Source organism: Rhinopithecus bieti, unplaced genomic scaffold (genome assembly GCF_001698545.2).
Source record: "Rhinopithecus bieti isolate Rb0 unplaced genomic scaffold, ASM169854v2 scaffold_57365, whole genome shotgun sequence".
Taxonomy (NCBI): domain Eukaryota; kingdom Metazoa; phylum Chordata; class Mammalia; order Primates; family Cercopithecidae; genus Rhinopithecus; species Rhinopithecus bieti.
Window position 1 is genome coordinate 236,729 of NW_016822180.1, and position 20,413 is coordinate 257,141.

The 20,413-nt window shown below is 50.2% G+C and overlaps 5 protein-coding genes across 12 annotated transcripts in view; 3 read left to right on the forward strand and 2 right to left on the reverse strand.

The window, feature by feature from the left end:
* Positions 1 to 1,328, forward strand: part of NDUFS2 (NADH:ubiquinone oxidoreductase core subunit S2) — a 15,586-nt gene extending 14,258 nt beyond the window's left edge. The window contains exons 13-16 of the mRNA XM_017860811.1: positions 307 to 402; positions 576 to 659; positions 793 to 850; positions 1,089 to 1,328. Of these exons, the coding sequence (XP_017716300.1) occupies positions 307 to 402; positions 576 to 659; positions 793 to 850; positions 1,089 to 1,126 (276 nt within the window). The 3' untranslated portion in view covers positions 1,127 to 1,328. The remainder of the gene's footprint in view (positions 1 to 306; positions 403 to 575; positions 660 to 792; positions 851 to 1,088) is intronic.
* Positions 1,329 to 1,586: 258 nt separating this feature from the next.
* Positions 1,587 to 5,741, forward strand: FCER1G (Fc epsilon receptor Ig). The gene is made up of 5 exons (XM_017860854.1): positions 1,587 to 1,989; positions 4,493 to 4,584; positions 4,749 to 4,784; positions 5,209 to 5,229; positions 5,375 to 5,741. The coding sequence occupies exons 1-5, from the start codon at positions 1,941 to 1,943 to the stop codon at positions 5,435 to 5,437; spliced, it is 261 nt and encodes an 86-aa protein (XP_017716343.1). The 5' UTR covers positions 1,587 to 1,940; the 3' UTR covers positions 5,438 to 5,741.
* Positions 5,742 to 8,765: 3,024 nt separating this feature from the next.
* On the reverse strand, positions 8,766 to 10,095 carry APOA2 (apolipoprotein A2). The gene is made up of 4 exons (XM_017860855.1): positions 10,049 to 10,095; positions 9,804 to 9,879; positions 9,372 to 9,504; positions 8,766 to 8,996 (listed from the first exon to the last, which is right to left on the reverse strand). Exons 2-4 carry the CDS (start codon positions 9,853 to 9,855, stop codon positions 8,879 to 8,881), a joined length of 303 nt encoding a protein of 100 aa, XP_017716344.1. The 5' UTR covers positions 9,856 to 9,879; positions 10,049 to 10,095; the 3' UTR covers positions 8,766 to 8,878.
* A 2,592-nt stretch (positions 10,096 to 12,687) lies between these two features.
* Positions 12,688 to 17,497, forward strand: TOMM40L (translocase of outer mitochondrial membrane 40 like). 2 transcript variants are annotated; one of them, XM_017860863.1, is made up of 10 exons: positions 12,688 to 12,886; positions 13,105 to 13,354; positions 13,638 to 13,705; positions 14,009 to 14,101; positions 14,386 to 14,487; positions 14,634 to 14,739; positions 14,936 to 15,058; positions 15,177 to 15,253; positions 15,465 to 15,567; positions 15,703 to 17,497. In XM_017860863.1, exons 2-10 carry the CDS (start codon positions 13,240 to 13,242, stop codon positions 15,840 to 15,842), a joined length of 927 nt encoding a protein of 308 aa, XP_017716352.1. In that variant the 5' UTR covers positions 12,688 to 12,886; positions 13,105 to 13,239; the 3' UTR covers positions 15,843 to 17,497. The 2 variants fall into 2 exon arrangements, with proteins under 2 accessions (XP_017716352.1, XP_017716353.1); XM_017860864.1 differs by having other exon boundaries at positions 13,205 to 13,354.
* Positions 16,417 to 20,413, reverse strand: part of NR1I3 (nuclear receptor subfamily 1 group I member 3) — an 8,668-nt gene continuing 4,671 nt past the window's right edge. Inside the window, exons 4-9 of one of the 7 annotated variants that reach the window (XM_017860860.1) lie at positions 19,902 to 20,071; positions 19,540 to 19,679; positions 18,084 to 18,226; positions 17,869 to 17,985; positions 17,564 to 17,684; positions 16,417 to 16,674 (exon numbers count right to left, since the gene is read on the reverse strand). In XM_017860860.1, the coding sequence (XP_017716349.1) occupies positions 16,545 to 16,674; positions 17,564 to 17,684; positions 17,869 to 17,985; positions 18,084 to 18,226; positions 19,540 to 19,679; positions 19,902 to 20,071 (821 nt within the window). In that variant the 3' untranslated portion in view covers positions 16,417 to 16,544. Of the gene's footprint in view, positions 16,675 to 17,563; positions 17,685 to 17,868; positions 17,998 to 18,080; positions 18,227 to 19,539; positions 19,680 to 19,901; positions 20,072 to 20,413 lie in introns of all 7 variants that reach the window. The other 6 variants (XM_017860857.1, XM_017860856.1, XM_017860858.1 and 3 more) reach the window with 6 other exon arrangements.

A 20,413-nucleotide genomic window follows, 5' to 3' on the forward strand; every position in this document is an offset into this window, starting at 1 on the left:
TTTTGTATTTTAGTAGAGACGGAGTTTCACCATGTTGGCCAGGTTGGTCTTGAACTTCTGACCTCAAGTGATCCACCCACCTGGCCTGCCAAAGTGCTGGGATTACAAGTGTGAGTCACCGCGCATGGCCATATAAGAGATTCTTAATCTTCCATATTTCTCCTGTTTTATTCTATATCCTCTCTGCTTACTGACTGACATGTGGCTTTAGTCTCCCAGAGGGTAGAGATTATTTTCTGTGCTGGAGAAGGCCTAGGAGACAGAGTTTGGATTTGGTTTATTGATGCTCCTTTTTCCTCTCTTCAGACTTCCATGGAGTCACTGATTCATCACTTTAAGTTGTATACTGAGGGCTACCAAGTTCCTCCAGGAGCCACATATACTGCCATTGAGGCTCCCAAGGTGAGGAGAGGAGGGGAAGGAAAAGACCATATGTAAGGTACCTAAAGGTTAGATGTTTATCAAGACGCTCATTCATCAATGAGAGAGAAAACAGGAGGATGAATAGAGGTTTTGTTGGCAGAGAAAAACACTCTTCCTGTTAATAGAGACATCCAACCTTCTTCCTTGAACAGGGAGAGTTTGGGGTATACCTGGTATCTGATGGCAGCAGCCGCCCTTATCGATGCAAGATCAAGGCTCCTGGTTTTGCCCATCTGGTAAGAATCAATCCCAGTAACTTTAACTCCATTTAATTAAACCTGACCTTGGTTGAGGTTTTTTTTGAACTCTTTTCTCTCCCCCCACCTTGCAAGTCTTAACCTAACATTGTTGCCATCTCAATCTCCCTAGGCTGGTTTGGACAAGATGTCTAAGGGACACATGTTGGCAGATGTCGTTGCCATCATAGGTACGAGGCCTATTGTGTAGTAGAGGTATCCTAGACAAAGGAGTTGGGGACGCCCACTGGGGATAGAAAGAGAACACTTCCTGTTTACCATAGGCCATGGCATGGCCTCGAGTCCTCAATCTCTTGAGCACAGTAACAGGTTCTGGATCTTGGGTAACACCACTTTCTTTGTTTGTTTGTTTTGCCTCACAACAGGAAGATAAGTAACATCCCTTTTTCCCTCCATCCTCTCACCTAGGTACCCAAGATATTGTATTTGGAGAAGTAGATCGGTGAGCAGCGGAGCAGCGTTTGATCCCCCATGCCTATCAGCTTCTTCTGTGGAGCCTGTCCCTCACTGGAAATTGGCGTGTGTGTGTGTGTGTGTGTGCGCGTGTGTGTACATGTTCATGTACACTTGGCTGTCAGGCTTTCTGTGCATGTACTAAAAAAGGAGAAATTATAATAAATTAGCCGTCTTGCGGCCCCTAGGCCTAAACTTCTGGTATCTGTTTCTCAGTATCTTAGTGTCCTTCACTTGGACTGTGAACCTAAGATTGTTCATTAACCCTCCATTCCTGTTAGATTCAGTCAGGTCTTTGCAATTTTTCCTGCTCGTCTCCACCCCCTTCTCTGACTCTTGTCCTTTCCACTTCTCTATTCCCCGTTTCCTCTTTCCCCTAGTTCCCTCCTTGCCCAAACCTTCTCAGTGCCCACATGAATTGGTAAACCGCTCCAATCAAGACCTGGGGTAAAGTTCCAGTTGGGAGGGAAAGGGCTATAGTGGGGTCTGAGGAAATGTCGACGGGCAGTTTAGCACAGATAAATCTCTGAACCAGGTGGAGTGGGAAATGGCAGATGTAGACAGTCTTTCCTGAGTGTGAGTCTCCTCATTCTATGGGTTAGGAGTTGGTCACTGACGCTTAAGAGCCCAGATCTCCCAACTCCCTTAGTTGGCCCTTCCGGGAGCCGCCCGGTCTCTTGTGCAGGAAGGGGAAGGGGCCAAAGCGTGGGGGAAGGCGTGGCAGGAAGGGGGGGACTCTGTGGTCAGGGAACTGCTTGCTGAGCACAGCTGCACAGTGCTGTCAGAAAGGCCGATCTCCAGCCCAAGATGATTCCAGCAGTGGTCTTGCTCTTACTCCTTTTGGTTGAACAAGCAGGTAAGAGGGTTTGGTGAGGATAGCGTGAGCTGGCTCCAGGGTGGAAATCCAGAGCATGGGTCTGAGGGCCAAGTCAAACACAGATGAAAGAAGACTGACAGTGGGCAGGTGGGCATAGGGAAACCCTGAGGCTAGTCCTATCCAGCCCCGACCCAGGGCACCAGACTCATAGCTCCTTCTTTCTTGTTGCCTTCTTACCTCATTCCAGACTTTTCTTCATATTATTATTACTATTATTTTGGAGACAGAGTCTTGCTCTGTCACCCAGGCTGGAGTGCAGTGGCGCAATCTCTACTCACTGCAACCTCCACCTCCTGGGTTCAAGCGATTCTCCTGCCTCAGGCTCTCGAGTAGATGGGACTACAGGCGCCCACCACCACACCCGGCTAAGTTTAGTATTTTTAGTAGAAACTGGGTTTCATCATGTTGACTAGGGTGGTCTTGAACTCCTGACTCAAGTGATCCACCCACCTCGACCTCCCAAAGTGCTAGGGATTACAGGTGTGAGCCACTGCACTCAGCTATTATTATTTTAAAAAGACGGTCTTGCTATGTTGGCCACATAGGTCTTGAACTCCTGGCCTCAAGCAGTTCTCCCACCTCAGCCTCCCAAAGCGCTACTGTGCCTGGTTGACTTTTCTCTTTACAGGGTTGATAGAAAGTGGCAGGGGAAGGGTCTGGTGAAAAGCTTTGTTTCCCATGATCAGCGTTTCCCATGGGGTGCATTTGGTCTTGTCTGCTGGGAGCTGATCTCTAGCTGGTTTAATATACAAAGCACCCTTGGCGCCTGTAATCCCAGCTACTCAGGAGGCTGAGGCAGGAGAATCACTTGAATCCAGGAGGTAGAGGTTGCAGTGAGCCAAGATTGCACCATTGCACTCTAGCCTGGGCGACAGAGTGAGACCCCGTCTCAAAAAAAAGAAAAAAAAAAAAGATTATATATATATATAATCGTAGAGAGAGAGAGACAGAGAACCCTTTAGGAAGGTAGGAGTCTGTTCTTGTGCTTGGGAGTAAGGCAAGGATATAGCCAAGACAAACAGACGGGATTGCTTTTTCTATGGGTCATTGCTAATGCTCCATTCTGTCAGCAGTTGATATGAGGATGGGCAGCATGAGATGCCCAGTTCCAGAGACCTGAGCGTGAGCTAAGAAATAGAGGCAGAAATGGGAAGGTCTCTGCAGCTCTACGGCTCCAGTCACTAAGAATTCCCACTCTTTGTTCACTCTGAGTTGTCTGTGCCAGATTGGTGTGTGTGTGTGTGTTGGTGGCAGCTGGGTGTCAGGGAGGAGGAGGTCAGTAAACTTCAGGGGAACTGTGGAAATTGAAAGACAATGACTGGGGAGGAATTCCAGCAGCCTAGCTGAGAAGGTGGGAGCAAGTATTAACTTAACCACTGGTCTGCTGCCGTGGGATGAGGAGGGAGGAGGCCCACTGAGTCCCAAAGGAAAGCATGGGCTTTAGAGGCAGAAAACCTGCATTTGAGTTCCAGCTCTGTCACTTAACTCTGTGGCTCTGAGTGAGTTACTTAGCTTTTCCGAGCCTTGGTTTCGTCACCCATAAAATGGCAATGATGATGTTTCCCTCACAGGGTAGTTTTAAGATTTGTGCAATATCATGTGTGTGAAAGAGTGTTGCAGAATAAAAAGTACTTGACCGATGTCAGTAATTGACCGGCATTAGTCACATGTTCCCTACTGGTCTTCTGATAGGGGGTGAGAGCAGTCTCTGGCGCCCAAACTTGATTTGATTTTTTTAAATTGCACAAAACTTCCCCCTCAGAGGCCCAGAGAGTGAGTAATAGGGCAGAGTAACGGGAGCTGGTATCCACATAGCTGTGGTCATTCCCCTAGCCTTGTGTTCAGAGCCAAAGGTATCTGTACGGTCTGGGAAAAACAGACTTTTTTTTTTTTTTTTTTTTTTTTACATATTTAAGTGTCTTGTGGCGGGACAGAAAGCAACAAGGCTGAGGCTAGGAGATGACCAATGACAGAGTAATTGCCTTCTCTCCCTTCCCCAGCTCACATCCTTCCTGTCCAGCCCTCAGCCACAGGTCACAGGACTTAGTAGAGACACTTCTGTGGTTTCTTCACTGAAATTTGCCACTGCCTCTCCCTCCCACTACCCCTCTTGGCTGAGGTTTTTGTTTCAGTCGGGTGGACTCAGATGGGTCCCTTGAGGTGGATAAATCGCTCAATGGTGCCTGAAAACCCACAGTGCTACAAAGAAAAGGTTGGGGCTGAGGGGAAGGCCTCAATTATTAGTCCACAAAAGTCCCATCTCAATAGAACCCTCACACTTCCTATCCTAGCCCGACCCTACGGTGGGGGGAGAAGAGGGAAAGGTAAGGGCAGTGGGAGGCCAGAGAGAAACAGAATTTCTTCCCTTAGACGGCTCCCCTCCAGGCTTTGTCCTACCTCCCAGAGCCCCTTCCCTTCTCTCCTCTGAGTACGAGATCCTCCCTGATGCCCCTGACCCTACGGGCACCCTCTATCCCCTCAGCGGCCCTGGGAGAGCCTCAGCTCTGCTATATCCTGGATGCCATCCTGTTTCTGTATGGAATTGTCCTCACCCTCCTCTACTGTCGACTGAAGGTAGCACTGGGCAGGGTGGGGTAAGGGGCTGGAAGGGGAAGTGGGAGGGGGGCAGCAGCAAGGATTCGAAGAGAAGGAATAAAAGGGGCTCCCCGACAACGTTTGCAGGAAAGGGGGATGGGCCACTAACTTCCCCTTTTCTGATAACCTTTCCCTCATTCCAGATCCAAGTGCGAAAGGCAGCTATAGCCAGTTATGAGGTATGGACCCTCCCACACCTGCTGTCAACAACTTTTCAGCCCTTCAGCCCTTCTGGGGCTCCAGCCTGGGATTCCGGGCCTCCGGGAGGGCATGCCTCTCAGGTGCTGATCTGCATACACCTCAGAGGCCTCCCTCCCACCTTACCTAGCCAAGCCAGAAGTAAAATATTTGACAGGTGACAGGGAAGAATCAAGCATAGAGTGACAAAGAATATGTGAGAGACTTGGATGTGGTATGTCGGGTGTATATGTGTGCTTGTAGCCATGTGGGCATATAGGCATCCATGGTCCAGAGCATCCATGTGAGTGCCCTCTCACATGGTGGCTGGCCGCCCACGCCCCATGCCTCCCTGGGTGGGGCAGATGCTGAGGGACCCTGGAGAAGGTGTGGGTCTCTAATGCTTTGCTTCTTTTGTCTCTGCAGAAATCAGATGGTGTTTACACGGTAAGTGTGCCTGCCTCCCCTACCTGGGAAGTCAGCAGAAGAGGGTGGGATTTTGAGCGATCTTTGGAAGGGGCGGGGCCTGAGGAGGTGGGAGGGGCCTTTGATGGGCTCCAGCTCCTGATCACCCTTTGACTCCCACCTCCAGGGCCTGAGCACCAGGAACCAGGAAACTTATGAGACTCTGAAGCATGAGAAACCACCACAGTAGCTTTAGAATAGATGCAGTCATATTCTTCTTCGGCTTCTGGTTCTTCCAACCCTCATGGTTGGCATCACATATGCCTGCATGCCAATAACATCAGCTGGTCCTACCCCTATAATGATCCTGTGCCCTAAATTAATATATACCAGTGATTCCTCCTTCCCGTTAAAGACTAATGCTCAGATGCTATTCACGGATGTTTATATTCTAGTCTCACTCTCTTGTCCCACCTTTCTTCTCTTCCCCATCCCCAACTCCAGCTAAAATATGGGAAGGGAGAACCCCCAATAAAGCTGCCATGGACTGGACTCTATTCATTCATTCATTTATCATATATTTATTCAGTCTCTACTAAGCACCAGATACAGTTTTTCACTTCCAGAACTCATAGTCTAACGGACTTCAGGGCTATTTTGCTGACTGAGGGGTAAACGTTGACTATGGCTGGGGGAGGGATAAAACCTTTGACCTCCAGGTGCTCTGAGGATGGAGCTGGAGCAGGTACTAGTGTGTTGGGAGTCTAGGCATATTTGGAAACATAAGAAATGACTTCCGTATCAGCATGGCCTTCTGTGTTTGACGATTGAACCAAGGTTGGGTTGTAGGGGAGCCTGGGTGTCCCCAGATGGTCACCAATCCAGACAGCACCAATCCAGTACATGCATATGGGAATTAGCATAGCTGAAAAGCCAAATATGCAGAATGGATGGTATGACTAGGCATGTGTGAAGCTCCTAATGGAAGGTTTTATAGGAATAGTGAATTTTCATGGCGTCTGGGGCAAGTGGGAGCTTAGAGGGCCAGATGGGTTAGTGGTAGGTAAGGCAAAGGGAAATAAGTTGGGTCCAAATGGCGGGTCATCTCCCTCAAGTGCATGGGTGGTGGTCAAGGCCCTGTCAATGCCTGTCCTGTTTTCAGAGTTATGAGGAATATTTGCCTGGAAGAATGTAAACCTCAGGAGATGCTGCCAGTCCTACTTGTGACCCACAGTCTTTTCAGAGTGGGTCTAGAGACTCCAAGCTTAACCCTGGCATAACCCCCAACCTCCACAGTGCTGCACAACACTTCACACTGCACAGCGACTTACACTTTTCAAAGTATTTTCCAGCTCATTGTACCATTTGATCTGCTAATTAACCCTGTGAGGAAATTCAGGCTCTTTGAGGTTAATTAACCTGTCCAAGTTCAGCTTGCAAGGAACCGACTGAGATCACTTTCGTCTCTGCACATTTTGCCACATGAGAAAAAGCAGATATTGGGAAAGAGAAGGGGTAGTAAGTAATCATGAATGGTGAGGGTCATGAAGGCCAGATGAAGGAGGTTGATCAATATCTGGAAGGAACTGGAGCCATCTCCAGTGTCTGCAGGGGAAAGGTGATTTCAGATGAGATATGAGAAATGAGCCAGGGTAGGAAAGTAACTTTTTCTTTTTTTTCTTTATTTTTTTTGAGATGGAGTCTCCCTCTGTTGCCAGGCTGCAGTGCAGTGGTGCGATCTCGGCTCACTGCAACCTTTGCCTCCCAGGTTCAAGCGATTCTTGTGCCTCAGCCTCCCGGGTAGCTAGGACTACAAGCACCGCCATGCCCAGCTAATTTTTTTTTTGTATTTTTAGTAGAGATGGGGTTTCACTATGTTGGCCAGGATGGTCTTGATCTCTTGACCTTATGATCTGCCTGCCTTGGCCTCCCAAAATGCTGGGATTACAGGTGTGAGCCACCAAGCCTGACCTGGAAGTAACTCTTTTGAAGATAAAGTGGGAATAAAATTTTATCGGAAAATGTTTCATTTTCCCTTGCTCTGCCTCTTGGGATTGTAAGTCTCTTCCCATCAACTCAGACTGATTTCCATTCCATTTTCATTTAATCCAGGTATCACAGCTCCCAAAGTTTTTCTAGTCCCACATGTCCACCAAATTGGATACTTGCCAGGCCTTTAAATGGCTACCACAGCTACTAGTTCCAGGCTCCAAGATGGTTACCAGGCCAGTTCTATGAATAGTGCCTGGATAGCGGTGGAGGAGAGGCTTGGAATGGGTCTTCCACAGGCAGTGTCTAGGTAAGAGGATTTTTGTTTGTTTGTTTGTTTGTTTGTTGGGACAGAGATTCACTCTTGGTGCCTAGGCTGGAGTGCAATGGCACGATCTCGACTCACTGCAACCTCCACCTCCCAGGTTCAAGCGATTCTCCTGCCTCAGCCTCTTGAGTAACCGGGATTATAGGCATGTGCCAACACTCCCGGCTAATTTTTGTATTTTTGGTAGAGACGGGGTTTCACCATGTTACCCAGGCTGATCTCGAACTCCTGACCTCAGGTGATCTGCCCACCTTGGCCTCCCAAAGTGCTGGGATTACAGGTGTGAGCCACTGCACCCAGCTGGGCTTTTGCTTTTAGTTAAAAAAAAAAATATATTGGGGGTCTCACTGTGTTTCTCAGTCTGGTATCTAACTCCTGGCCTCAAGTGATTCTCCCACCTCAGCCTTCCAAAGTGCTGGGATTACAGGTGTGAGCCTCGGTACCTGGCCTGGACAAGAGGTTTTAAATGGAGAAAGTAGAGCACTTCCAGGGAGAGGAGCAAACTTGAGTCTTTTATTGTGGGAAAGGGGGAAACATAGTGTTGCCCTGGCTCAGAAGGGAAAGGAGGGTCTTGGTTGATACCTTGGGAAGCTTTCTTTTCTTCATAGACTAAGAGGAGATTCTGAGGGGTACCCTCGTTTTCTTTTTTTTTTTCTTCTTCTTCTTTTTTTTTTTTTTTGAGACGGAGTCTCACTCTGTCACCCAGGCTGGAGTGCAGTGGCACGATCTCAGCTCACTGCAACCTCCGCCTCCTGGGTTCAAGCGATTCTCCTGCCTCAGCCTCCCAAGTAGCTGGGATTACAGGCACGTGCTACCACACCTGGCTAATTTTACCATGTTGGCCAGGCTGGTCTGGAACTCCTGAGCTTAAGTGATCCACCTGCCTCGGCCTACCAAAGTGCAGAGATTACAGGTGTGAGCCACTGCACCCCACCAGGGTACCCTCATTTTCTATGACATCCAGAAATCGAGGGATTCAGTTTGTGAATTCTTCCTTCCTCTCCTAGTTCCGTGTGCAACGCAAAGCCTCTTTAGTGTTCTCTTGCACAGTCATGCCCAGCCCGTAGGAGACTCTTTGGGTTTGGAGAAGAATCATGGCACCCTCCCCCTGTCATTTTCATCAGTTGTGTCTTCAATCCTTTCTTCACCCCTCCACACCCAAACTTCTCTCCTTCTAAAAGCAGACTTTTCCTTTTCCTTCCTCTTCTCCCCCCCTACTCCCCTACTTTTCCCAGTCCCCCAAACATACCAGGCTCAGAGCTGGATTCATTCAGCATTTATTGTAGCAAAGAGTGGGTAGGGAGAGGAGCTCCAGGCCTGGCCAGTGGGTGTTCTAGAGGCCAGCTGGGGTTAGAAGACAATGGTCTGGACACCTCACTGGGTGGCAGGCTGTGTTCTAAGTTCCACGAAATAGCTCAAGAAGTTAACCAGATCCGTTCCAGCCTTCTTGACCAGGGGTGTCAGCTGCTCCTTTGACTTTTCAAAGTAAGCCCTGGATAGGTGAGGGGATTAGAGTTTAATTTGAGGGACCCTAGGCACTGGCAGGGTCAGAGCAGACTGACTCAGGTCCCCAAACTCTAGTCCCTGGTCCATTTCATGGCAAAGCCCCTAGGTGGGAGTAGAGCCAAGACCTTTGCTGGGTAGAGGAACAGACCCTAGAGACTGAAATTCAAGGTCCAGTTCTTGCTGTTCCTCTCTATCTAAGAAACGTGTGGGATCTTTAGGCAACGAAGGACTTTTTCTCTCCAATTTAAGCCTAATCTGCCCTAATCCCCACCCCTGGGTTCAGTCTTCTGTGGGGCCTCTCATCTTCCCTTCTTCCTTTCCACAGTTCCACAGCCCCTGAACTCCTTGCCCTTAGACTTACTTGGCCTGGGCCTGAAGCTCTGGGCTCTTGACTTTCTCCATCAGGTCCTTGCCATAGTCAGTCACCGTCTGGAAGTACTGAGAAACCAGGCTCTCCACACTTGGCTCCTCTGCCTGTCTCCGAACCAAAGCTCCTGCACACACACACACACACACACACACACACACACACACACACACACACTCTTTTCAGCTGGGTCCACAGCAATGAATCTTGGCCTCTTGCCATACCTCTGCCAGTACCCACCCCAGCTCTCTGCCCCCTCCCCAAAAAGGTATCCAGTCAGATCTTGGCTTTCTGGGCTTTAGACAGGGAATGATCTTCCTTTTAAGCCCTCTGGTTGCCAGACCTGGATATAAGAGCATAGGCAGATAGGTAGCTATAACCGCCAGCACATTCTCCCTTTTGGCCCCCTCTCCATATCACACCCACCTTCAAGGCTGCAGATGGTAAGGAGCAGCACAGTTGCTGCGAGCAGCTTCATGTTGGTGACAGTGGGGAAGGCGGCCTAGGAAGAGGGTGGTGGGGGTTGGGGGAACACTGAAGACAAATGGGCTTCAGCTCCTCCCCAGGGATCTCCCTACCTGCTGCCCATTTCAACCTGGCTCTCTCCCTCTCCACAACTGAAGCCCAAGCCTCTTTGGATGCTGTTTACACCTCTTGCCTCCTTATCTTACCCAGTCAGCGTCTCTGTCCTTGGCGTCTGTGCCTGCCCTGGCTGGAGAGGTAGGGGCTATATACCTGTCTGTTTACCCACCCCCTGTCAGGTGACAGGAACTATGATGGGCCCAGTAGGACAGGGATTATGTTAGGATAAACAAGTTGGACAAATGGGGGAGGAGAGGACAAGCACATGGAAGACTCATGGTGATGGGGTGAGAGGCAGGGGGTACAGCCCTTAGTGGAGGCTAAGAAGGTACACTTCTGGTATATCTGAGGTTCATTCTTTTGAGATCTGAGGTCCTTGGACTTGAATGCAGCAGGAAGCAGGATTCCAAGTTACTTCTCTGGAACGCTCTGATATATCAACCCATGGAATACCATCAACCATCAATGGAAAGCTCATGGTATCTTTATTCCATTGTGGGTAGATCTCATTTCTCAGCCTTATCTCACTTTACTGCAATTTGGCAGAGAGATATTGGGGAGTAGAAGAAAGGAGAAAGGAATTGAAATCAGGGACAGGGTTGAGGGCTATGGGGGTTAGGAAAATGAGGGTCGGGTAAGAGGCAAGTGTAAATGATTTTGTCCGTTTTTGAGTTAATGTGTAATGAGATGGGGAGAAAACAGGAGAGCCCAGAATGACCTGGATGCTGATCAGTGAACATACCCTACCCCCAGTAAAACAAATTCAGAAAACAGCTTCTGCCCATCCCCTCCCAATGGAGGGCTCTGGCAGGAAAAGAGGTGAACAAGAGGCTTCTGCCAGGGTAAAGGTTGAAGGTGCCTGGTCATTTGATCAACTTATCAGTTCTAGGCAGTGATCAGCCAATATTGAGTCAGCAGGGGCAATAGCCCTGGCCCTTGTCTCACTCCTGTTGGGGTAGGGGAGGGGATAGGTACATTCTCAGGTTCAAAGCATTTGGGTGAAATCAGTTAAATAGATATCAGAAGCATTTGTATCTTTCACCCTTTTGTCCCCCCAAGCATACTCCCTGAGTATGTGGAACATTCCTGAGAGGTGAGAGTGGAGGGGCAGAGCTAATGAGGGAGGTAGTGACCAGAGACCAAGAAATCTTTGTTTTTTACCTTTTGTTTTAAATTCAGAAGTATATGTGCAGGTTTTTTTTTTTTTTTTTTTGAGACGGAGTCTCACTCCGTCACCCACCAGGCTGGAGTGCTGGTTGGCTGCCGATCTCAGCCTCACTGCAAGCTCCGCCTCCCGGCGTTCTGCCATTCTCTGTCTCGCCCTCCCGCGCGTAGGCTGGCGACTACAGGCGCCGCCCCGTCCCCGAGCTAGTTTTTTGTGCTTTTTTAGGTAGGACGGGGTTTCCCGTGTTGCCAGGTAGGTCTTGGTCTTCCTGACCTGTGCATCCACCCGGTCTCGCCCTTCCCAAGTGCCTGGCGTTACAGGCCTTCCCGGCCTAGGTTTTTTTGTTTGTTTGTTTTCCTGAGACGGAGTTTTGCTCTTGTTGCTCAGGCTGGAGTGCAATGACATGATCTTGGCTCACTGCGACCTCTGTCTCCTGGGTTCAAGCGATTCTCCTGCCTCAGCCTCCCAAGTAGATGGGATTACAGGCATACGACACCACGCCTGGGTAATTTTGTACTTTTAGTAGAGACGGGGTTTCTCCATGTTGGTCAGGCTGGTCTTGAACTCCCTACCTCAGGTGATCTGCCCACCTCGGCCTCCCAAAGTGCTAGGATTACAGGCGTGAGCCACCGCACCCAGCCTATATGTGCAGGTTTGTTACATACATAAACTTGTGTCATGCGGATTTATTGTACAGATTATTTCATCACCCAGGTATTAAGCCTAATATCCATTAGTTATTTTTCCTGATCTCCCTCCACCCACCCTTCACCCTCCAAGACCAAGAAATCTTACTCCATCTTCAATTATTCCCCTGTGGAGCGCTTAGTGCTTGAGGTCAGCCCTTTGGCTTGCCCCGGTCCTGGGATGGAGTGCATTTGGGGGCCAGGCTCCATATTCCTAGATTTTATTGGCCAACTCTGCCTGGGGACTCAGGGAAGTAAGGGTTAAATACAGAGAGCAGCTCTTTCAGCGAATAGTTCTGCTAGAACTTACTGCTCTGCTCCAAACTCTCACACCGGTTTCCATTCCACCAAGTGGGCAAGAGCGGGAACTTCGAGAGATGCAGACCTCCAGAAGAGAAGGGTGGGTCCCTGTTCTAGGGAGTGCTGCGTTTAATGAGTAGTACTCATTTGGAGGTGTGCTGTGGAGGGCTGTGAGGGGGATTTCCCATGGGCTCTTTGGGAAGAGGGGAGCGATAGAAATGAATCAGGTTTCCAGAGAAGTCTTCATAATGGTTCTTTCTGCCACCCTTCACACAAAGCCAGTCTACAAGCTGTAGTTTCACTTTTCTCAAGGGTGAAACTACACGGGGGGAAGGAGCTTCAGTGGCCCAAGCTACAAGATGCTCCCTCTAGTGTCTTGCAGGCTTACAAATTTTCCCGACCTTGGAGAGGCCTAGTGATCTAAAGCCTTCCACTTAAGTCTAAGGGGCCACCAATCAAGTCCTGCCCGCCTCTGCAGCTCCAGGGTTGAAGCTCTTGGGCCGTCACACCTGCCACTCATTTTCTTCCTCCCTTCCCATTGGCTCGGGGTAGATAGCGAGGCTTTTTTTTTTTTTTATTTCATTGATTGGGCGGGGCCCAATCAGGGGTGGGTTGGGTCTTTGACAGCTTTCTTTGCCAGATTCAAAGATGGCGCTTATGGCCACGCTAAGAATGCAGCGTGAAGCTGCAGTTCTGCCATCACTCAAGATGGCTGCCCCCATCAAGATGACCGGGGTGTGCCGGGGCGGAAAGGGGCAGTATCATGGTCTGAGATGGTAAGGGATACTGCACCATTGAGGGCCTGGTCTTGCGGCCTGGGAATCAAGAGTAGAGAGACTAGGGAGCTAGCTGAGGTCTGTGGTGGGGGCTAGGATCAGAGAAAGGGAGAGAGGACAAGGGTGACAGGTGGGGGTGAGAGATCAAAGATGGGGCGGGAGTGTGCCTAGGGTTGTCTCTCCATGAGTGCTCTCCTTCCCTACTCTTCCTGTTCCAGGTCTAGCATCGGACCATGTGGAAGTTTCTGAGACTAGGGAGCCGGATAATGGGGGGTGGGACCCGTTGGAGGGTAATGGGGCAATAGCGTCCTTTCACAGGCTAACCCCGGCCCTTCCCTGTCCTCTGGACTAAAATGGGGAACACATTGGGCCTGGCACCAATGGGGACTTTGCCCCGCCGAAGCCCCCGCCGAGAGGAACCCTTGCCCAACCCTGGGAGCTTCGATGAGCTGCACCGGCTATGCAAAGGTGAGAACTTGGCATTGGGGTGTCTCAAGATGAAGGGGCAGAGGAGTGGAGGGTCTTGAATGCTGGATGTCCGGCAATGGGAGCAGGAAAGGGGAGATCACGGCTGGGGCATGCAGCATCAGGGAGGATCAGGTGCCCAAATGAAGTGGAGCATTTCACTGCAGGACTCGAAAGGAGGTTAATTCCTCCAAAGTGTTCCCTATGGAATTGAAAGGGGAGACTACCTTTTGAGGTAGTGGTTCTTTATCTGTGCTTATTCCTTCCCTTCTCCTACCCCTTTCAGATGTATTCCCAGCACAGATGGAGGGCGTGAAGCTCGTTGTCAACAAGGTTCTGAGCAGCCATTTCCAGGTGCTCCCACTTCTCTGGCCCCTCCTTACTATTCCCTTTCCTGTCAAAGGAAAGGATCATCTTCTCCTTTCCTTTGTACTCCAGCCCTAGCCAGTCTATGTGGGACAAATGAGGGAGGATGTGGGGTTCTCTTTACCTCCCTGCCTGTGGGGCTTGTTGCTTTTAATCGATGACCCTCTCTGTATATGTTGGAATATTTGGGATTCTTGAGAGGCCCTCTGAATGGGTAAAAGATTAAGGGAGGGATGAGGGATTGAAGTGGAGCAGGAATGCGCTTTTCTCCACTGACTCCTCTTTCCTCAGGTGGCTCACACTATACACATGAGTGCCCTGGGCTTGCCGGGATATCACCTCCATGCGGCCTATGCAGGGGATTGGCAGCTCAGTCCCACTGAGGTGAGGGCTCCACACACCTGGATCATCTCCCTAAAAGCCAATCTGGGACCCAGGTCTGGAGGAAGAGGAATTGTGTGTGTTATGGGGAGGAATGGGCCGTAACCTGACTTTTGTGTGTCTTCTGAAAGGGAGAGGATAGAGAAACATTTTCTGTGAAGAGCCCAGAGTGTGTCTTTGTGACTCCACCAGGGGGCACTGTGTACTCTTAATGAAGTTCTATACTTGGGTTTAGGCTGAGAGATGCCATCCGGCTCAGCCTTACTACTGTGTATACCCTTCCACAGGTGTTCCCCACTGTGGTAGGGGATATGGACAGCAGTGGCAGCCTGAACGCCCAGGTCTTGATCCTCTTGGCAGAGCGGCTCCGAGCTAAGGCTGTCTTCCAGGTGACCACAATTCCTGCCTCCGTCCCCTGAGGCACTTCCTCTTTCTCTTTCTTGGGTTTCCTGCTTTGAGGGCTTGGAAGGAGGAGCAGAGTCAATAATGATCATAAAGAGGGAGGGAGATTTTACTTCTTGCTCTTGCCATTCAGACGCAGCAGGCCAAGTTCTTGACATGGCAGTTTGATGGCGAGTATCGGGGAGATGACTACACAGCCACTCTGACCCTAGGAAATCCTGACCTGATTGGGGAGTCGGGTGAGGAACTGGGACAGGGTTCTTTTTATCTTGGCTGCCCATTTGCTAATGTTACTATGCCTCTTCATCTTCTGTACAGTTTGGAGTTTAGAAAAGGAACTTCTTGGGCATGCTGGGGTGGAGGTTATTGGGGGTGAGGGAGCAGGTCTGGATGTTGTCTCTATGACTGACTCCATGTCTCCCCGTTCCCCCACAGTGATCATGGTTGCTCACTTCCTGCAGAGCCTCACTCATCGGCTGGTGCTGGGAGGAGAGCTGGTTTATCACCGGCGGCCAGGCGAAGAGGGGGCCATCTTGACACTGGCTGGGAAGTACTCCGGTATGGGGTGAAGTGAAGTAGTGGTGGGTAGGGGGGAAATTCTGAACTTTTCTGGGGTTCCTGGCCTGTGTCATACTGCAGTTAACACTCCTTCCCCTCTATACTTTGGATTTTACAGCTGTACACTGGGTAGCTACATTGAATGTGGGATCAGGCGGGGCTCATGCAAGTTACTACCACAGGGCAAATGAACAGGTGAGACCTCTGATCTCACTCCCCTCCTCGTCAGCAAGTCAGTCGTGAACTTTTGCTCATCTGGACCTCTATCGCCCTGCTGACCTATTTTTCTTCCTACCACGCTGCGTATATATTTCCACGCATGCCTTCATTCTGCTGATCCCCTGTCAGGACCCTTCTGGTCTTCACTGATACTGATCTCTCTCTCATCCTTGCCCATGGTTCTCAGGTTCAGGTTGGAGTGGAGTTTGAGGCAAACACAAGGCTACAAGACACAACATTCTCCTTTGGTTACCACCTGACTCTGCCCCAGGCCAACATGGTGTTTAGAGGTGAGGGTTATTGGGAGACATTTGGCTATGCTGAGGAATGGGGGATGCAGAGGGAGGGAAACTTGACCTTATTTCTGGTGACTACTTCCTCCAATCCCTGTTAAATAACCTAGTGGGTATTCTCTCCCCCAACAGGCTTGGTGGATAGTAACTGGTGTGTAGGTGCTGTGCTGGAGAAGAAGATGCCACCTCTGCCTGTCACCCTAGCCCTTGGAGCCTTCCTCAATCACTGGCGCAACAGATTCCATTGTGGCTTCAGCATCACTGTGGGCTGAGGTTGTCCAGAGCCAGCCTCCACAGCAGCTGGAACCTCTGAGTCAGGTGCCCTAGGGCCAGAGACTAGGCCCCTCTCCAGAGCCTACCTTGCTGGGTGACCTCTAGGACCCAGGAGCAGAGTGGCGGATAGGACCATGCCCTCCTCAGAACTGGAGCTGCCACAGGGGCAGTTGATGAGGCAGAGGTTTGAGGATCCCCCCTCTGCTACCAGCCCCAATATCACCTTCCCCATGCTCTTGTGGCTCTGGACTAAGGGGAAAGGATTAAGGGGTGTGGCTGAATTCCCCCTGGCACCCCTTGCCTCCAGGCTTCCTTCTTCCTTTCCCTTTGGTTAATCCTGCATGGGATTAGCTGACCGTCCTGTTTTCCATCCCAGAGCCTCCCAAGGCTGGGAAAGTAGGGCTGAAGGGCTAGATATTTGGTCTCAGAAAGTAGGGCCCACCCATTCCCGGAAGGAGCGTCTTTACCTCTTAGCCCTGAGGCTTCCTCCTTCCCATCTTCTGTGCTTCCAGAGAACAACTTTGTTCCTATGGCCAACCCCACTATCCCCATGACCGCATGAAGAGGCAGTTATTGCTTTAGTCTTTCATTGCAAACACTGGGCTCCCTTTGAACCCGGCCCAATCTTTGGTCCCAGCATTTCCCCGCTCCAGTGTATCCAGGGTGTCCCAGGTGAGCTGGGGAAGGAAGTGAGCCTGGTCTCAGCTGCAGATCTCCTGGAGCAGTGGCATCATGGCAGACAGGCCCTGGATGTGCTGGATTTGGTACCCGTAGGCCTCATTAATGCTCCGGAGCTCAGCCAGCAGGCCCAGCAACTTCGCATACAGAAACCTTTGGAGGAAGTAGTGGGGTTGCCAGGAAAACAGGAGGGAAATAAGGCAGTTGGGAGTGTTGTCTTGAAGCCCTGATCCCCTGAACTATTCCTCAGTGAAGCCAGGTCTGAACATTAGAGAAAATCATGCTCTGGTATGACAGACGATCAGAGGTTCCAAAGGTCCTCCAGGGGGCCTCAGTCTGACTATCTTCTTTCACCGTGCTCAGTTTTTTCTGAACCCAGAGCTCTGAGGGCCACGTGTGAAGAAAGTTCCAGACTTGGCCAGAACTCCAACTGTGTGGAATCTGAGGGCCTGGCCTTCTAGAGCAGGTTCTAGAAGGTGGATGTGTTCTATGGTATAAAGCATCCCTTTTCTGGCCAAAGTAGCTCTTGGAGGAATGAGCAAAACAGAAGCAGTGCATACCTCAGAGCCTGGATAAATCACAGACTATTGAACCTGGAACTGGCTTTGGCCATGAAACTGTGAATTGCCATAACTTCAAGGGAAATGAAAAATCAAAGGAATTGGGCCAATGGCGAGGAGAGGAAAGGCCAAGGGAAGAGAAATGTCTGCGTTAGTCTGGAGAAGTTGGACTAGTGAGGTGATGGATGTCATCAATCTCAGGAATGCTATTACCCAGAGCCTCTGAGCTACTACTTTGCATCTGTACTGAATAAAAAAAAAAAAAAAATCTGGAAAAAGTGAGATGAAACAGCAGTATCCAAATTCAGTAATTTGGAGGCTGAAACGATGTGAGACAGGGATGGCCAGGGGGAAGGACTAGACCCCAAGATACCTGAATTCCCTAAGGAAAGGACAGTAAAAAACATTCCTCCCAAGCTCAATGTTTCGCCAACCCATGCCTGCCCTGGTGTGGCCTCCAAGCCCTCAGTGTCCCACCGTACCGATCCCGGGGCCTTTGCTGCTGGCCCTTGATGTAGCTTTGCAGAGTCAGTGCCATCTCCTCTTGCAGCTGATCAATCTCATCTCTCTGGGTAACTCCAGGTCGGTCTGTAAGATAGGGAGCTGGGAAGGACAAGGTGGGTGGCAGGGGTGGGCCTGCATGGTGCCCCAGGGACCCAGGCTGGGATAGACCTAGTCTGCAGGTTTGACAGCTAGGCTAGAAGGCCTGTGGTGGATGGACTCAAGGAGCTGAATGTTTGGGCAGAGGTGGTGCAGCAAAAGGCTCTGGGCTTTGGGAGATGCTCACCAGGAGAGAAGAGGGCCATGGCAGCCAAGAGCACATACTCAGGCTCCTGGAGCTGCAGTTTTCGTAGTGTTCCATGGAAGTGAAAGAGCAACTCCAAAAACTCTACCTGGAACCCCACTGCGGGAGATACTAGGATTAGGAGCCTCTAGGTCACCTGACCACATACTGTACCATGAGGACACATGCCCCCCACTGCTCTAGCACCATCTCACCACGGGCTGCGTCTTCAATTGTGTAGCGAAGAGGCCCGCAGAGGAAGTTTTGTGTTTGGAGACAGAAAGTGGTATTGAGTACGATATGACAGATTTCCACAGCTGCTCCCTTGAGAAGGGAGATCTGGTCTTCAATGGGCAGGGAACTGTGGAAAACAGGAAACAAGGGCACTTTTCAATTTTTTTTTTTTTAGAGTCTTGCTCTGTCACCCTGGCTGGAGTGCAGTGGCACGATCTCTGCTCACTGCAACCTCCGCCTCCCTGGTTCAAGCAATTCTCCTGCCTCAGCCTCCCAAGTATCTGGGATTATAGGCATGTGCCTCCATGTCTGGCTAATTTTTTGTATTTTTAGTAGAAATGGGTTTTCACCATGTTGGCCAGGCTGGTCTCCAACTACTGACCTCAGGTGATCCACCTGCCTTGGCCTCTCAAAGTGCTGGGATTATAGGTGCAAGCCATCGCGCCCGGCCCACTTTTTAATTTTTTGTTTATTTATCTTTGTTTTTTGTAAAGATGGGGTCTTACTATGTTGCCCAGGCTGATCTTGAACTCCTGGGCTCAAGCAATCCTCCTGCCTTGGCCTTCCAAAGTGCTGGGATTATAGGTGTGAGCCACTGTGCCCAGCCGACAAGGGCACTTTATTATTATTCTTATTAATTAATTAATTTTTGAGACAGAGTGTTGCTCTGTCACCCAGGCTGGAGTGTAGTGGCCTGATCTCAGCTACAGCAAACCTCCTCCTGGGTTCAAGTGATTTTTCTGCCTCAGCCTCCTGAGAGGCTGGGATTATAGGCGCACACCACCACACCCAGCTGAGTTTTGTATTTTTAGTAGAGATGGATTTTACCATGTTGGCCAGGCTGGTCTCAAATTCCTGAGCTCAAGTGATCCACCCGCCTTGGCCTCTCAAAGTGCTGGGATTACAGGCATGAGCCACTGTGCCTGACCTATTATTATTATTTTTAGCTCTCATTTTTTGAGACAGAGTCTCACTCTGTCACCCAGGCTGGAGTGCAGCGGTGCTATCTCGGCTCACTGCAGCTTCAACCTCCTGGGCTCAAGTGATCCTTCCACTTCAGCCTCCCGAGTAGCTGGGACTACAGGCACCCACCATCATGCCCAGCTAATTTTTGTATTTTTTGTAGAGATGGGGTTTTGTCATGTTGCTGAGGCTTGTCTCAAACTTCTGGACTTAAGCGATCTGCTGGCCTCCACCTCCCAAAGTGCTGGGATTACTAGTGTGAATCACTGCGCGGCACCTCAAGGGCACTTTAGATGCAAGCCTGTACTTCAGAGATGGAGAAGAGCTCCCAGTTCTGATTGGCACAGTTAAAAACAAAGCTGGGAATTCAAGCTTTGTTAATTCAAGCTGTGTTAATTTGTTGTCAGTGACTTTTCGGGGTGGATATACAACTTACTGAAGTGTTTGCCTCCTGAAAGATGAGGGGAGGTCACTCACCGGAAGACAGGCAGGTCCTTGGTAAACTTGATGACTTGCTGTACCATGAAAGTGTTGATGTCTGCGAAGTGTGTGACCAGAGGCAGCACAGGGGCCAGGGTGGGCAAGGGCTGGTGATGGATGAACAGATGAGCTGGAGGCTGCAACAATCAGAATATTAGCTAGAGGCCCTGGCCCTAGGGCCCTCCTTTAGGCCTCGCCAGCCTTATCTTGGAAGAGTTCCTTGCTGAGAAGCCTGCTTAGGCTGGGGTTCTGGAGATCCATCCTCAGTATGGGTGTATGGCATATACCCCTCTCTCTCAGACCAGCCTTTCTGGGTGCCCTTTTCATTGTATTCCAACCCAAATCCTGTCAGTGCTCACCCTAAACTGCACAAACTGTTCAAACATGGTGCCCATGTGGCGGGTGTGGGCCCCCAGGAGTGTCTGGATCAGCTCTTCTTGCTCATTACTCAGTTGCATAGGTGTTTGCTGTGCCCGCCGCTGGGCCTGCTTTGCTCGCCGCAATGCCAGGGCTTCTGCCGACAGTATCACTGTGCAGGGCAAGAGATCATGACAAAGCTGTTGAGACCAGCAGAGCACTTCTCTCTGCTGGTCCCTGATCTGGGGCCCCTCAGCCACCCTGCACAACAAAGGATGGGGGGAATGGGGGAATTCCTGAGGTTTTCTTGGGCTTGGCTAAAGTCCTAGAGGCTCCAGGAGGCAGGGGGTTCCTACACACTTCCACCAACCGTGGGAGAGAAGGGAAGGGTGGCGAGGAAAGTAGGAAAGAAGTGAGGAAAGGTGTGAGGGCTTTTGGGGAAACAGTGTAGAGGGAGGGGTCTTGATACCTAGAGCATCACCTTAAGTGATTTTTTTTTTTTTTTTTTTTTTTT